The sequence below is a fragment of the Pelodiscus sinensis genome, chromosome 4, assembly GCF_052426305.1.
Source record: "Pelodiscus sinensis isolate ZL-2025 chromosome 4, ASM5242630v1, whole genome shotgun sequence".
Taxonomy (NCBI): Eukaryota; Metazoa; Chordata; order Testudines; family Trionychidae; genus Pelodiscus; species Pelodiscus sinensis.
In genome coordinates, this window is record NC_143055.1 from 24,874,007 (window position 1) to 24,888,256 (window position 14,250).

The 14,250-nt window shown below is 41.8% G+C and overlaps 1 protein-coding gene across 6 annotated transcripts in view; it reads right to left on the bottom strand.

Moving 5' to 3' along the window:
* Positions 1–14,250, bottom strand: part of EVC (EvC ciliary complex subunit 1) — a 97,492-nt gene that overhangs the window by 65,277 nt on the left and 17,965 nt on the right. For 3 of the 6 annotated variants that reach the window (XR_016349392.1, XM_089777804.1, XM_089777803.1), the window contains 4 exons: positions 13,960–14,044; positions 6,213–6,311; positions 2,258–2,395; positions 807–941 (listed from right to left, as the gene is read on the bottom strand). Coding sequence is in view for 5 of the 6 variants with exons in the window: in XM_089777804.1 (XP_089633930.1) it covers positions 807–941; positions 2,258–2,395; positions 6,213–6,311; positions 13,960–14,044 (457 nt within the window). In the remaining variant the exon portion in view is untranslated. The remainder of the gene's footprint in view (positions 1–806; positions 942–2,257; positions 2,396–6,212; positions 6,312–13,959; positions 14,045–14,250) is intronic. The other 3 variants (XM_006128204.4, XM_006128202.4, XM_006128200.4) reach the window with 2 other exon arrangements.

A 14,250-nucleotide genomic window follows, 5' to 3' on the forward strand; every position in this document is an offset into this window, starting at 1 on the left:
ATAGGATGTTTTTCCACCTCCAGGTTTCCTGGCTTAGGAATTAGTTTTGACACAGCGGTGCTACTGAACTGAAAAATTATCATTTCAGGAGGATCAAATGTCAACAGTCAAATTATATTTTTGCATTTAAAAGCACTTTAAATGTGTTACACTGCGCAAAGCAGCGTAGCCAGAAGAGTTACTGAGGTGTTAGTAACACTGTAATTATATATCAACTGAAAAAGTTTTTCTATTAAGGGTACATACTTTACACACTACAAGTGAGCCTCAGATGTAAGGCAAAATATTACAGGCCAAATTCCTAACTCATAGAACTGGAAGGGACCTTAAGAGGTCATTGAGTCCAGTCCCCTGCCCTCATGGCCTTCATTGCATTGCCATTGTTTACTGAAATATCTTTTGCATAAAGTGAAACAGTAAACTTTCAAGACATATAACCAATTCTCTTACGGTACGTCTACACAGCAGCATTAGGTTGGAATAACTAACATTATCCAAAAAAACAATGAGCGTGTCTACACAGCAAGCCATTATTTCAAAATAATGTTGAGCTGGAGGACTTCTTACTCTGACTCCTGTAACCCTCATTTCATGAGGAGTAATAGCAGTCAAAGGAAGAGTGTTCTCGACTTTCTGTTGTGTAGACAGCAACAAAAGCTGAATTAAGCTATTTCGACTTCAGCTATGCAACTGATGTAACTGAAGTTGCATATCTTAATTTGACTTTTGCCCTGCTGTGTAGACGGACCCCTGGTAGCTCAAAAGATATGAGATCATCTTATTATATATTTTGCTCAGAAACTCACATTTCTGTCTGAGTCCATTTGTTCAAGAATTCCTCCTAAATGGTAAGACACAGGACCATCAAATTTGGTATGCAATTTCTTCATATAACTTAAAGCAAGGTCAGGCTTTAGTTGTGCTCGGACAATGGGATGTGCCTGGAATTAAACTGTTTCTCATAAAATGGAAAGGAAGCGATCTGGCAAGAGGGACCATCATACTGCTAAATGACTACAGGGGGACAGCAAAGGACCCGAGATGATGACTAGGACAGCTATAACCCCATTTGGCCAGCAGGGGGCAGAGTGGCGCTAGAGACAGCTATCTGTTGTATATTTCAGAGAGCTTGTCTGTGTGTCTATCTGTGTCTCTGTCCCCCCAGCCAGGGGACAAGCATCTCTCCTTGAGCTGTGCCTGCTGCAGTGGCCATGGAGAGGCACTTCTCACCTGGTCTCAAGCTGCTGCAGTGAGAGAGGGCTAGAGTTATCCTCTTTCCCCACAGCAGTCTGCATACTGAACACCTCAACCTCAGCCCCACCACAGAACAAGGATCCAAGCAACGCTGGGTAAATCATCTAGTAAAATCATATTTAAATTAAGGTTTGGAGAAGAAAGTAAGATTATGTAGTAATGAGAATGTGATCAGGTCCAACAGTTCATACTATACAAGGGCTTGAAATATTTTACTAGTCCAACAAAGTAATAAGTAGTTGATATCTCTATATATTGTAGGGATGTAATAGTGTAGTTGATTAACCCATAAGAAAAACCTTATAGGTTAATGCTATAGACTACATGCATTTCCCCCCACCCCTGTCAGTAAATTTTTTAGCATGCTGGCCAGCAGCCCAGTTCAGTCCTGGCTTGTGCCGGGTCTGGGACCTACTCCCGTTGTGGTTCTGCATTTAAAGTGTATTAGGAGCCAGGTGGGCAGGCAGCCTGGCTCAGTTCTGGTTTATGCCAGGTCCAGGAGCTCAGCCCCCCTCTTTGGACAGGGACTGCAGCCATCCTACACTGCTGCCTCTGTATCAGAGGCAGCAGCATTGGGCAACAGGCAGTTGGTCCACAAGAGAGGCTGGTTTTTAAACTGGTTCCCCTTGTGGACCAGCTCCCACCTGGTACCCCGTGCTGCTGCCTCAGATACAGAGGCAGAAGCACAGAGTGGCAGGGGGCTCCTTGGGAGTGGGGTCGGAGCACACTGGCTGCCAGCCCACCCCTGGGGACTATAGAGTAGTCGATTAACCGATATAAATTTATGAGGTTAATGGACTATTTCATTAACCAATATTTAGCATCCCTAATATATTGTGCGAGAACCAATGTTCGGAAAAGAAAGACACTAATGTACGTGTACTTTCTGGATCAGTGGACTTCTAAAATACTGATCTTGGACTAGTTACCACAAAAAACCCTGTTTCATCAACAGAACAATGTTAATTTAGAAAACAGAGATGATATAAAATGATATAGGTACATTATCTAGTATATGTTCCGAATATTCCCTCTCTTTCCTTTCTAAATCTTCCAAGGTCTGGTACTCTGAATTACGAGCACCCGACATTTCGGTACTCAGAAGTCTGGAGGTAAGTTGTTTCTGTAACTCTTCCAAATCCTGGAAAAATAAAAAACTTGTTACACATGAAAATAGCTTGCTTTGTCTTGACTAAATGCAGGCTTCCTCTTCAAAATAGTATTGTTTGGAAAATAATACTTGCATTTTGCTTCTAGTTAAAAAGTCCTAATTTATTAGAGAATTTGAGTTTTGCCCATGATTCTTCATGCAAGTAAAATCAACAAACTTGTTCAAGAAATCTTATTTCTATGTATTGCCATGCCTGAAGTTAAGTAGAGAAAACATCAGACATTAGGCATAAAGTCAGCCCTGATCTACAGTTATTTTACTCCAGTATAAATCCATTTAACACAATGTAAACAGGTGTGAGACCACAATCAAGCCTGCTGCTCATTTCCACTGACTATAGACACCACTAACTACTGACTCAAGTTACATATTTTTAACCCTTTTAGTGAACCCACAAGTATTTTCAATAAGATTGCAATTTTGGCTCCCTGTCTTTAACTGTCCCCTTAAAATGCATATTCTGTGTTTGGGGGGATAGTAGCAGTATAACTACTAGATCCATGCATGCAAATGTAAGTAATTAGTAATGTATGTGCATTTACACACACATGTATATACACGTGCACGCACACATGCACATAGTTACACATACATGCATATGTGTGTGCATGCATACAGAGATGCACCTGCAAAACCTAAGGCTGCATTTTTATAGGCCACTTGGAAATACTGACTTTTAATGTTTGTAAGCCATTACTTTAAATTAATAAATGAAATAATGTCTTCTCAATAGAATTAATAAACAGATTTAATAAAACCTTCATCCTTATTCCATGAGTTAGCACCAAGATGCATATTTCTTCACTTTCCAAAAGATGCCTTTTTTCTCAAGCCTTTTTCTACCACATGATTTTGTTTCTCAAAGAATTACATTCATATCTTACGTCTTAAAGAACTGTGAACACATTTTAGTGACTCTTAAAAATGTTCTATCATCAAAATTCCATTAAGCTTTCATGTAGAATCAGCGAATGAAGAGAGAAAAAATGCTTATTACAGAAAGGCATCTTGTCCACTGCCTCCCAATGCAAGATTAAATATAATATTCAATGTAATACTTCTGCTAATACTAGACGTATTGCTTCTTGCCAAAGTGATTTTCCCTTATGCAAACATGGTCCATTAGGATTAGTCTTCAGTGATGCCACAACTCAATGTTTGTAACCTCTAAAATATTACAGGTCAGGTTGTCAAGAGCTCAGTTCCCATGCAGCCACTGAATTAAAGTGGCTAGATTCTTTTTCAAAAAAGGCTCAGCATGTTAGACACTGATCTCTTTAGAAAAAATCTGGTCATTAATGCCATAACAGGAACTTTTGAAAAATCAGACCCTGTTTTTTTAGGTGCCTAATGGGAGCTCTGTGTTGGGAAAAAAAATTATCCCCATGTGAGTTACTGCTTCTGAAATGTGCTGGGTTGATAGCCCCAGAGCTGGAAGTTCTCTAGATGTTATTAAATCAAAGCCCCTCAGGATCATTTTGTAGAGGAGCTGAGCAAAGCAACAGTGTAGGTTATAACCTGGGTAGATTTATATATTCCTGTGTAATACATTAGGAAAATAATGGAGCCAGCTGTGATTTGTGATTTTTCTGAACTACAGAAGTGTCCAGTTGGAAGTAGAGTGAGTTTGGAAACATTCTGAATAAAAAACTGCTTTTCAGCAAAATGGGAATTTCTTGTGAAATTTTCTCTTTTGACTACAACTTCTGAATTTTATGGAATACCATTGCTATATATTTAGGAAATAGGATTTTGGCTTTCATTTTTAATTTTGGCTTTCATTTTGACAAATGCTAAGTATTTTGTGGAGGAACACCAGATCAGTGGGTGAGGAAACAATAATTACACAATTTATAACCTCATGCTTTTTATTTGCATTGAGATTATTGTTCCCATTTTAAAGCTAGGGATCTGGCACAGGGCAAGAGCAAGGAAATGTCTACACTGCAATGTAAGTCCAGGGTTCTAACTCAGACTCAAATCTAACCCTCTTTCATTTACAGCACAAAACAAATAAACAAACAAAAATCATGCTAACCAGGGATCCCATGACCCCACAGAAGTGGAAGGTCTGAGCCTGAGTTAGGGTTACCATACCTAAACTTTCAAAAAAGAAGACACCCCTAAGAGGGAGTGTATCTGTATCAGTATCTACCAACTCACGTTGTATTAATGTGTTATAATATATATTATATATTATATAACACATTAATACAACATGAGTTGGTAGATACTGATACAGAAAAAAAACAAACCATCTAAACCAAAATAAAGCCCCAAGCCCTCACTCATGTGGTCCCTGACTGACATTCCCCTCACACACCTGAGCCTAAGGCTTGCAGGGACCCAGACTAGTAGATTTTGTGTGCTCCAGGCCCGTGGGCGAATGGCAGAGGGGCTGGAGTCCTGAGCCTCTGTCTGGATTCAGGCAAGCCTGAGGTTTCCCACCCCTGGTCCTAGAGCCCGCACACCCACCTGAGTCCAAACAGCTACAATATGCAGTTAAATAGCCCCTTAGCTCTGTCAGCTTTTGACTGCAGTATAGATATAACCTAAGCATGCCAAGTCGTGTAGGAAGTATGGGATAGAGCAGGGAACTGAACGCCGATCAGCTAAATTCAAGGCTAGTATCCTAACCACTGGACTGTCCTTCATCCCCAAGCTCAGCCAACCTGTACTGAACACCTGACATAAAAGCAATATTTAACTCTTGGCATGTCTTACAATAGTTCAGTTAGATGAATGGAGAGAAAAGTGCTTTCAAACATCACTCACCAAAGGTTAGGAGACATTATAGAAGTTGCCTACTCTGCAATTTGTCTAAAGTTTGTCAGTATCCTGAATCTGCTTCTGAAATAAGGATTTATTCCTTGAATCACTTTTCTTTCTCAATATGATTAACTTTAATATTAAATTTGAAGATCAAAGGCAGTGAAGTGCTGTTAAAAATGGAGACATAAGCTATGTCAAATAAAATGATAGGGACCTCCAACGTTAATCCATTGACTGAGATTGCATGATCAATCTAAATCCCTGAAGACCAGTGCTGACATAACATGACAGATTTTAAATCAAAGACTAACTGCCTCTTTCTTTTTTTTTAAACAGTGAGACACAGCTGGTAACCTCTCAGCGGTTTATTCATAGTGCTGTACCATTTTTTCTCCTCTGTTCATCTCACAAACATAATGTGATCCAAACTGTGACTAAGAGCAGCTTTCAGCAATGTACATTAACTGTAAGCGTGTAGTGTGAAAAGCCTCAATCCCAGAAATGGGAGTTTCATAAAGTATATGGTAGGAAAATAATTGCACAGAGAGAAAAATAGGTACATTTTCTTGATAACTTAGAATTTCCTTCAGATACTGCACCACCTACTATGTTATTGACAATAATAGGTGGGCCCAAATAATGAATTTACACCTAGAGATCGTTCTTTCTATTGAGCCACTGGCTGAGATCTAGAAAACGCTGTTTTCCTGATGGGACTAAACTGTGAAAAAGGCTTTTCTCCTACTAGACTGGAGATAGGACAGTAGTAATTGCTATTTTTTGATAGACATTCAGCTGCAAGTTATGGATAATTCTGTTCAGCAATCACTTCTTTCCATTCATTTTGCCCCTCTTCTGACACCAAAAAAAGAAGGAAGTTGGAAATAAACTACAAATGACATTATTCTATGTAAAAAGGATCAATACAGCAGGGCATGTTGCTGAACTTTCACAAACTCCTTGCATTCACTTTTAGTTTCTGTTGGATGAAACATTAAACAATGGAGACACTTACAGTTTCTTGAGTCAAACTAATATTCTGGTACAAATCTTCAGCGATCTTCTTTTTAAGGTAAAAATCAGAGAGGTATGTTCTGAGAACCTGAATAAATACCTATGTAAAGAAAGAAATATAAAACATAATCAGTTTGATAAGACTTGTAAGGTCACTATGGTAATCATTATTATTGATTGCATATATTAATGAAGCTGAGCTGTAAGCGAAAATCAATTAAAGATAATTTACATTGAAAATAGTCATGCTGAAACTCTCCCAATTCGCCTTGGATAACATTATATTTTATTATTTCTTATACTGCCTGCATTCCTACAAAGACAGAGGTAATTATATATATATATATGTAATGTAACTGATAAATTTTTGAGCATACACAAGGCGTTTCATTGGAAAATACCAAAGTGACTGACAAAAATTAGGCTTCCTGTATCTGCTTTTCCTATCACACAATGACATGCTCACAGAAGGATGGATCTTTTCTACAGCTCTCTAGGTGCCTACACTGTAGTGTCCTCAAATGTCTTTAATGTCTCCATCTTGGGGTTGCTTAAATGTATTTGTTTATACCATCTGTAACCAAAGAGTGCCCATCCCAGGATCTGGGAAGATCTCATAATAGATCTTTAACTAGACAGACTCCAATAAATATATCAACAATAGTGAAAATAAAATAAATCATAATTTAAACCCTTGGCGGAATCTTCACTCAAGTCCTTCCAATTTATCTCCTTGAAAGCCAGAGAGAAAAAACAGTAAATTGATTATTGTGGGGTTTTAAAATGTTAATATTGAAAGTGAATGAATCAAGTTGTTGTTTGAATGTGTTTAGCTTACTGGCAGAATATGACACTGTTTTTGTCTGCCTCTCATTTACACAAAGCAGATGTCATGCCAACCTCCACTTTTTGAATGTATATTGTGTAAAACCTTTAACTTAACAATTATGTCTAAATTCTAAACTTTTCGCTATTACTGAGGCTTCAAAGAAAAAGAAGAAAGGGAAACCTAAGCACACTGGATCCAAAATGGGGGCAACTTTACAATTCTTAGAGTTGAGTAGAATTTGGAAAACTTACTGTTGACAGACTTGCTGGTAAAACAAGTCTCAGGAGGATGGAAAAAGTTACCTCACCTGCTGACACTATGCATATCAAAGGCAGTATGCACCCTTTGAAAATAAAACTAGAAGACAAAATGCTAAGATTTCAAATGCTGTCAAAAATATCAGAATTACAGCAAATTATGAAGACAATGAAGTCAAAACTGGGGTTTTCTTCTCTGAGACCTGATGCTCAGAAGTACTAACTTGGAGGGCAAAAACCAGAACCTTAATGACTAAAATGTCCTCCATATCTTGGACCTATTAATGAAAACGAACTCCTGCTAATTTTCTCTCTGCCTTTTATTTGTTTCTTTGTAAAGTCCCATTTCCCTGAACACAGCTGGACTCAAACAAGAAGAAATAGCTCCCTTTCTTACAGTATCAAACCTCTTCTTTCATTTAGCCCAAAAGCGCGCTCAGCTTTTTTCAGAGCTTCATTCCCAATGCCTGGCCTGAGTCCTTGGCTTTTCTGCTGGTGTTTCTCTCTATGTACACATTCCTCCACCGAGTAATACCCAACATAAGTCCTCTGCCTCTATATTTCAAATTCCTGAATGCAGGGCCGGCCTTAGGCCGATTCGGCCGAATCAGGCCCCGCACCTAAGGAGGCCCCGCGCCCCTGAACCCAGAAGTGCTGGCCGGTGTTACAATTCAGAGCTGGGTCTCTCCCCTGGCTCTGCCCGGAGCGGGACCCGGTCCCCCCGCCAGTCCCCCAGCCCCGGACCGTCCTGTCCTGTCCCGTCCGTGGCTCTGGGCGGCTTCCCCTCGCCGCCTGCTGCTGATCATGCACGGCGTAGCAGGTGGGCGGGGCCTGGACATGACGTGATGTCATGCCTGGGATTTTCAAAGTGCTCGGAGGCAGGCCGCGTGGCTGCCTCTGGGTTCAGACTGCGGGGCCTGAGTGCAGACTCAGGCCTCGCAACGCGGAACATAGGGAAGGGGCTTGTGCAGCGGTGGAGGGGCTGGGGAAGAGGTTTGGGGGGTTTGTGTAGCAGGGGAGGGGTTTGGGAAGGGGCTTGCGGGGAGAGGTAGAGGAAGACCCTTGGGGGGGGGGTTGTGCAGCGGGAGAGGGGGAGGGGAAGGGGAAGAAAGAGGAAGGCACCAAGAGACAAATGGCAGGGGGCCAAGTGCACTGCAGACAATGAGGGAAAGGGCGGGGGGGGGGGGCAGGATGATGCTAGGAGAGGAGAGGGGAAGGGCATTGGGGGCTAGAGGGGGAGTTGCTGGGAGAAGACTTGAAAGAAGGAGTGGGCATGAGAAAGGTGGGGATGGAGCAAGTCATGTGTGAGGGCACAGAGGAGCAAGAGGGGAACGGGGCAGAGAGTGGTGAGGGGGTAGGCCTCAAGGAAAAAGAGGGCAAAGGGGGCAGGGGCAGTGAGGGAAGGGGGAGGCACCAGGAGGGTGCAGAGCTAAGGGAAGGAGCAGGTACCAGGGAATTCTCAGGTGAAGCAGAAAGGCAGACGCCTGCAGGGGAGGGACCAGCACCAGAGGAGAGAGGCAGGGCAGGTGTGTAGAGGGAGGTATTGGAAGAGGGGATGAGGCGGCGCAGCTCACTTGATCAGAGTGGGGCTACTGGGGGAGTGGGCACAGGGGGGAGTGAAGGGCTGGTGAAGGGGGGCAGGTTGCAGGAGGGCTGAGGGCAGTGAGAAGGGCAGGAGTCAGGACAGTAGAAGAGGGTGAGGTGTTGGGGGGCAGCAGGTACCAGGGGAGATGATGGAGCAATGAGAGGAGACATAGCAGCAGAGAGAAAAGGTAAAGGTTTAAAAATATTTATTAACGTGGTTTGCTGCCCACGGCCAGTTTGTTTGCACCCCACGGAGCAGTTTGTGTTTATGCGGGGATCAACACGTGGCCAGCGAGTGGGAGCCAAAACCAAAAAGTAGCCAGTGTAATGATCTTCTGTTGATATGTGTTTTAGTAGTTAAATTCCTGGACTGTCATTGCTCATGAAAAGTGCTGTCACATGGGTAGAAATTGGGTAAATATTGCATTTTATTAATATCATCAGAACTGACTTAAATGGGGCCTGTGTGTTGTGTAGTCTTGCCTTAATCTTTATCTTCATGCCTGTTGGTGTGAGAGAAGCTATTTGTATACATTTGCTTGCATATGCAATCACACTTAAGTTGAGGCCCTCATCATGTTCTGTAAGTATCAGTGTGGCCCCTGGAGCTTCCAAAGTTGAGTTGCCCTAGCTCATCCCTGACAGGTGTCTGTCTCACCTGGTCTTAAATATCTGCAATTTAAGCCCATTGCTTCTCATCTTAACCTCAGAAGCCAAGCAGAACAATTTTTCTTCCTCTTCCTTATGATACTCTTTTAGATACTTGAAAGCTGCTCTCATGCCCCTTTTTGGGGACAATGTAGATGGCTCATTCCCTGCCTAGGGGATGTGAGACTGGGAGCGTTAATTTCCAATCCTCCTGTTTATTCTTTTCCTAAGCCAGAAGGGCAGTCGTTCTGATGGGGGCTCTGCAGGAAGGCAGCCCGCACTGCACCCTGCCTGAAACCTTGTGCAGGTGTTAAACAGCTGTCCAGCCCACCCTAGAGGTGACTGCATTTCAGTGTGCCTGAAGCAACACTGCACCAGCAATGGACAGGAGAATGGCTCCCGGGCATGGCTTGTTCATGACTGCTTCAGTCCCATTGATGGGCCTCAGCCTCTTTCCTTCCACTCCCCCGCTTTGCAATGGGGCTGTAGACTCTAGGGGAGAGAGGTGGAGGCAGGCAGAGGTGTCTCCCTGTGCAGATGTACTCCTGTCTCTGTATTAATCATTCTCTCATTGAAGTTTTTAGCTTGGTAGTGAGTCCTTTTATATGGAAACTTTGTATTATGTCTTGGTAAAATAGTCCCTAGAACAAGTGAGGCAGAGACTGTCCCTGTGGGGTGAATGAGGTGGGAATGAATAAGGTGGAAGGTGAGCACCTCTGGGCAGCTGCAAAGATTGGAGAGGGGATGGAAGCCAGATCCAAGATCAATGAGCCCTGGGAAGTGGGCCCATTGAAAGGAGACTGGACCTGTGGATGCCTTGGGGGTCTGCAACAAGGGCCTGCTATGGGAAGCCCCCTCTTTGGATGTGAATGTGGCAGCATTGAGACACCACCCAAAAGCAGGCACCACAGACACTAACTGCAGATTCATGGGACGGCTCTCACAGAACTTGCACATGCATAAGATGATAGATCTGCAGGAGAGGGGGCAGTGGCATAGTGAGGGGGCCGGAGGGGCCAGTTGGCCCTGGGAGAAAATAATATAAAATGGATCAAAATTATAGGTGCTTTGTGAATATGCTGACTTGAGAGTGGAAAGATTTCCTATTGTCATGTATGATTCCTGGTAACCCATCTCAAATATGAAAAAACTAGGTTGAAACCTGTTCATATCAGGAGCTGTTGAAGTCAGTTCGCCATTTGCAGTATCTCATTAGGATGTTTAGTGAAGAAGATAGTGTTGTTGTTTTTTTTATTTATTCTGTGGGCAAAGCATGGGCTCACAAGAATTCCTCCCTTGTTTTACCATGAGTCTCAAAACATTTGGTGTTTTTCTAAAGGCCTGGAGTCAGTTGATTATGTAGGAATCTCAGCTTTCATTTAAAAAAAAGTTCTTTATACTTCTGGGCCTTACAGCTACGGAGGAAAGCTTTAAAACATGAACCCTAAATACTCAAACAAAAGGCCAATAAAAATCCAACATGTTTTATTTTTAAAATATCATATGATTTGTAGACCATTCTCATAACTTTGTGTCGGCATTCCTTGTGATTTTTGGTTTGGCAATACTGCTCTTTGATTGGTGAATTTAGAGAGGTCTCTCCCTTCAATTTCCCTTTCCACTCTCCTTTTTTGTCACGGGTCATCAGAGAATCATAGAGACAATGGAGAGTAGGATGAGTCCATGACTATGGTTAATGACTGGTCAGGGTGACTAACTATTATCAGCCAGTGGTCTGAATGAGCTATCTACTGCCATCTGTTAATCAACTGTAGGAAAAGGATTCAGGAGCAGACCTTATTTATATAGACAACTTACTTTGCCACAGAGATCAGTAGACACACTTGCTGTGTCAAGGTGATCAATTTTGGCTCTTTTGGGTTGAAATTCACTTAAGACTTGGGAGCTGGGAGAATGAAATGTTGTTATCCATATTGTATGATTAAAAGACCTGAACTTAATATGACCTGGCTTAGGGTCTACCATAACTTGAACACTAAGCAGAGGATAGTGAGTCACATCTAAGTGAAAGTCACAGAAGATGGAAACAGGTTTTATTGCTGGTGGTGTAACGTGAAAGTCACAGAAGATGGAAACAGGTTTTATTGCTGGTGGTGTAGAATCTATCTGGGAGTCCTCAATTATATATGACACTTTACATCCAGTGTTTAAAGGCAGAGTTGACTAGAATCAACTGAGAGTCCTTGTCTTGTCTCCATGATCACTTGAGCAAAAATCATTGTTAAAATCTTGTGTAGACTGATCTTGGACTCAACATGCAGGCCATGTGTTGAAGGGCAGTGCAAAGGCAGCAATGGTGGTGAGGTACCATATTACCTAGTGAAATCATTGGTGCTGAAATCACTAAGGACTGGAATTTGACCATAGAACTGACGCTTTCTTAACAAAGACTCCATTTTTGCTATTTAAAAAGTAAATCGATGTAACAGAAAACTGCAACGCTCTCTGGTAACTTTTCAAAAATCAAACTTTAAACTTTATTGAAAAAATTGGATAGTTTGCAATTGAAAATATTTGACCTACACTTAAGGCAACTGATTTAATTTTGAGTAAAATTTTGCATAAGGATGGCATTTTTTTTGGAAAATGTTCAACTACATCTTGATCAGATCTACTTCTGATGTGGTATTTGTGTGTGGTTGTTGTGTGGGGGTGTGGTTTTTTTTGCTCAACAAAAAATCCTGGGGGTGGAGGGGACGCCGCCAAAGTGATTCGAATTGGGCCCCACACTTCCTAAAGCTGGCCATGCCTGAATGCACTTCCATTTGCCTTTATGTTGGGTAGTAACAGAAGGCCCTTTTGGATCTGAAACCCAGGCCTGCAGAGCTACCAGACAGATAGCCACTCTGGCCTGTCACCCAGTAGCAGCTGTAACCAATATGCACTCCACTTCCCATGATCCATGGACACAGACTGTGGGGAGTCCACTACTAGGATTTGACAGTAACCCTATAGCTCTTGGTTGGCTCCCTGCCTATATAATCTAAGGAATGTTCCAGGTAACAGTGGAAATCTTCTATAGCCACCATGACTGTTCCTGCTCTTGAATTCTGGGCTTGACTTCAGCTTGTTTACGATTTTGCTTCCAGACTTGGAGCCTGAAACCTGGCTCGAGTCCAATGAGCTCCATGTTACTGCGAGTCCCAGATTTGCCCCTGTTCTGACTCTTGGTCCTGATTGCTTTAGTTCGGGTCCTGGCGGGTGATGTGTGCCTATGGCTAGGAGGTCCCTACTATTTCAGATACCTGGCTGAATGGCTTCTTACAACTTATTTAAAGGAAGGATAGTGGCTACAGCCTTCTGTTCAAATGTGGTTTAACCCCACTCACAGCAGTAACAATGATCCTGTTCTGCACCATATCTGTATCCACAAGGCAAGCCTCCATTCTGTGAAAAAAACTCTACTCTTTTGTTTTAATCACAGAACATTGTGTCCTGTTTATCCTTTTCTCCTTGCCGGAGGCTTCTTCTGTTTTTCTTTCCCCTTTTACGCTCTCTCCCTCTCAGCCCACTTTTTTAAACTGGAGTCGGGTCCTATTTTTCTCTCCACTGGAGAAGGCTATAACCTTCAGCTTTAAAATAAAAAAAATTTCTCTGTCCTATACATCATGATAACATCTACAATTTGTGTTAGCAAGAAAATCCTCTGGTGCATTTATTTAAGGCTACATTGTAACTTTGCAATCTGCTCTGAGAAAGGAGTGCTGCATACCTGGGCCAAGCCTAGAGCATACCAATTAATCAACTCTCCTCTGTAATGCCAACGATAGTTACTTCCTATTCTGCCCCTCCTCACTTGTGCTGCCCAAAGCATTGTGAGGCACAATTAAGGTTTCATACATCTATCCTACATACCTGTCTGACACTCCCCATCCAAATGGAGGCTGGTCTCTTATAACCTAGTCCATGCAAAAGAACAAGGCAGTACTCTGAATCAGGGCCACTGAGTCCATCACACTAACAGTAAGTGTGTTATACTGAGGTTGCATATGTAAATGCAGAATACACAATTCTTGACACTGCAATGCATTAACACTCATTACTGAAGACATAAATGTATCTTCAAATAAATGTATGTTCATTTCTTCACGTACTATAGGATAACAAATGTTATACATTAAAATGTATAGGTTTTTTAAGGCCATGAGGGACAATTAGATCATCTAGTCTGGTCTCTTCTATAACAAAGGGCATTACATTTTACTCAGTCACCCTTGAATTGAATCAAATATATATTTATGACATACAGAAAAATAAATTATAGTGAAGTAAAAATGCTGTACTTTTCTCAAAGGAGTCTGATAGCCAGAATGAATTATGTTGACTAAACCCTAAGCTTTCTAAAGGAGCTCCCATCTCTAATTCAAATATTCAGTTCAAATGGTTATACATAAGAAATCTGTACCTACCATCTGTTTTTCCTTTCTTAGTTCAGTATCAAGAAGCAGCAGATCTTTCAAAAGAAGACTATACAGGCACAGCTTGACATCAAAACTAAAACAAAGCAGAGGTTTAAAATTCATTACCAGCAATCTACTTACACTGTGCAAAAGCACCACTGCAAAAACAGAGCTGATAGAAAATAGCTAACTTAGTATTTAGTGTTTTCCATCTCCAGTTGTGCTCTAATAACATTAACAGGTTGATTCCCATCCCACCTTGTGACATGAGTTTCACATTTCCCAATGTTGCAAGTTGGA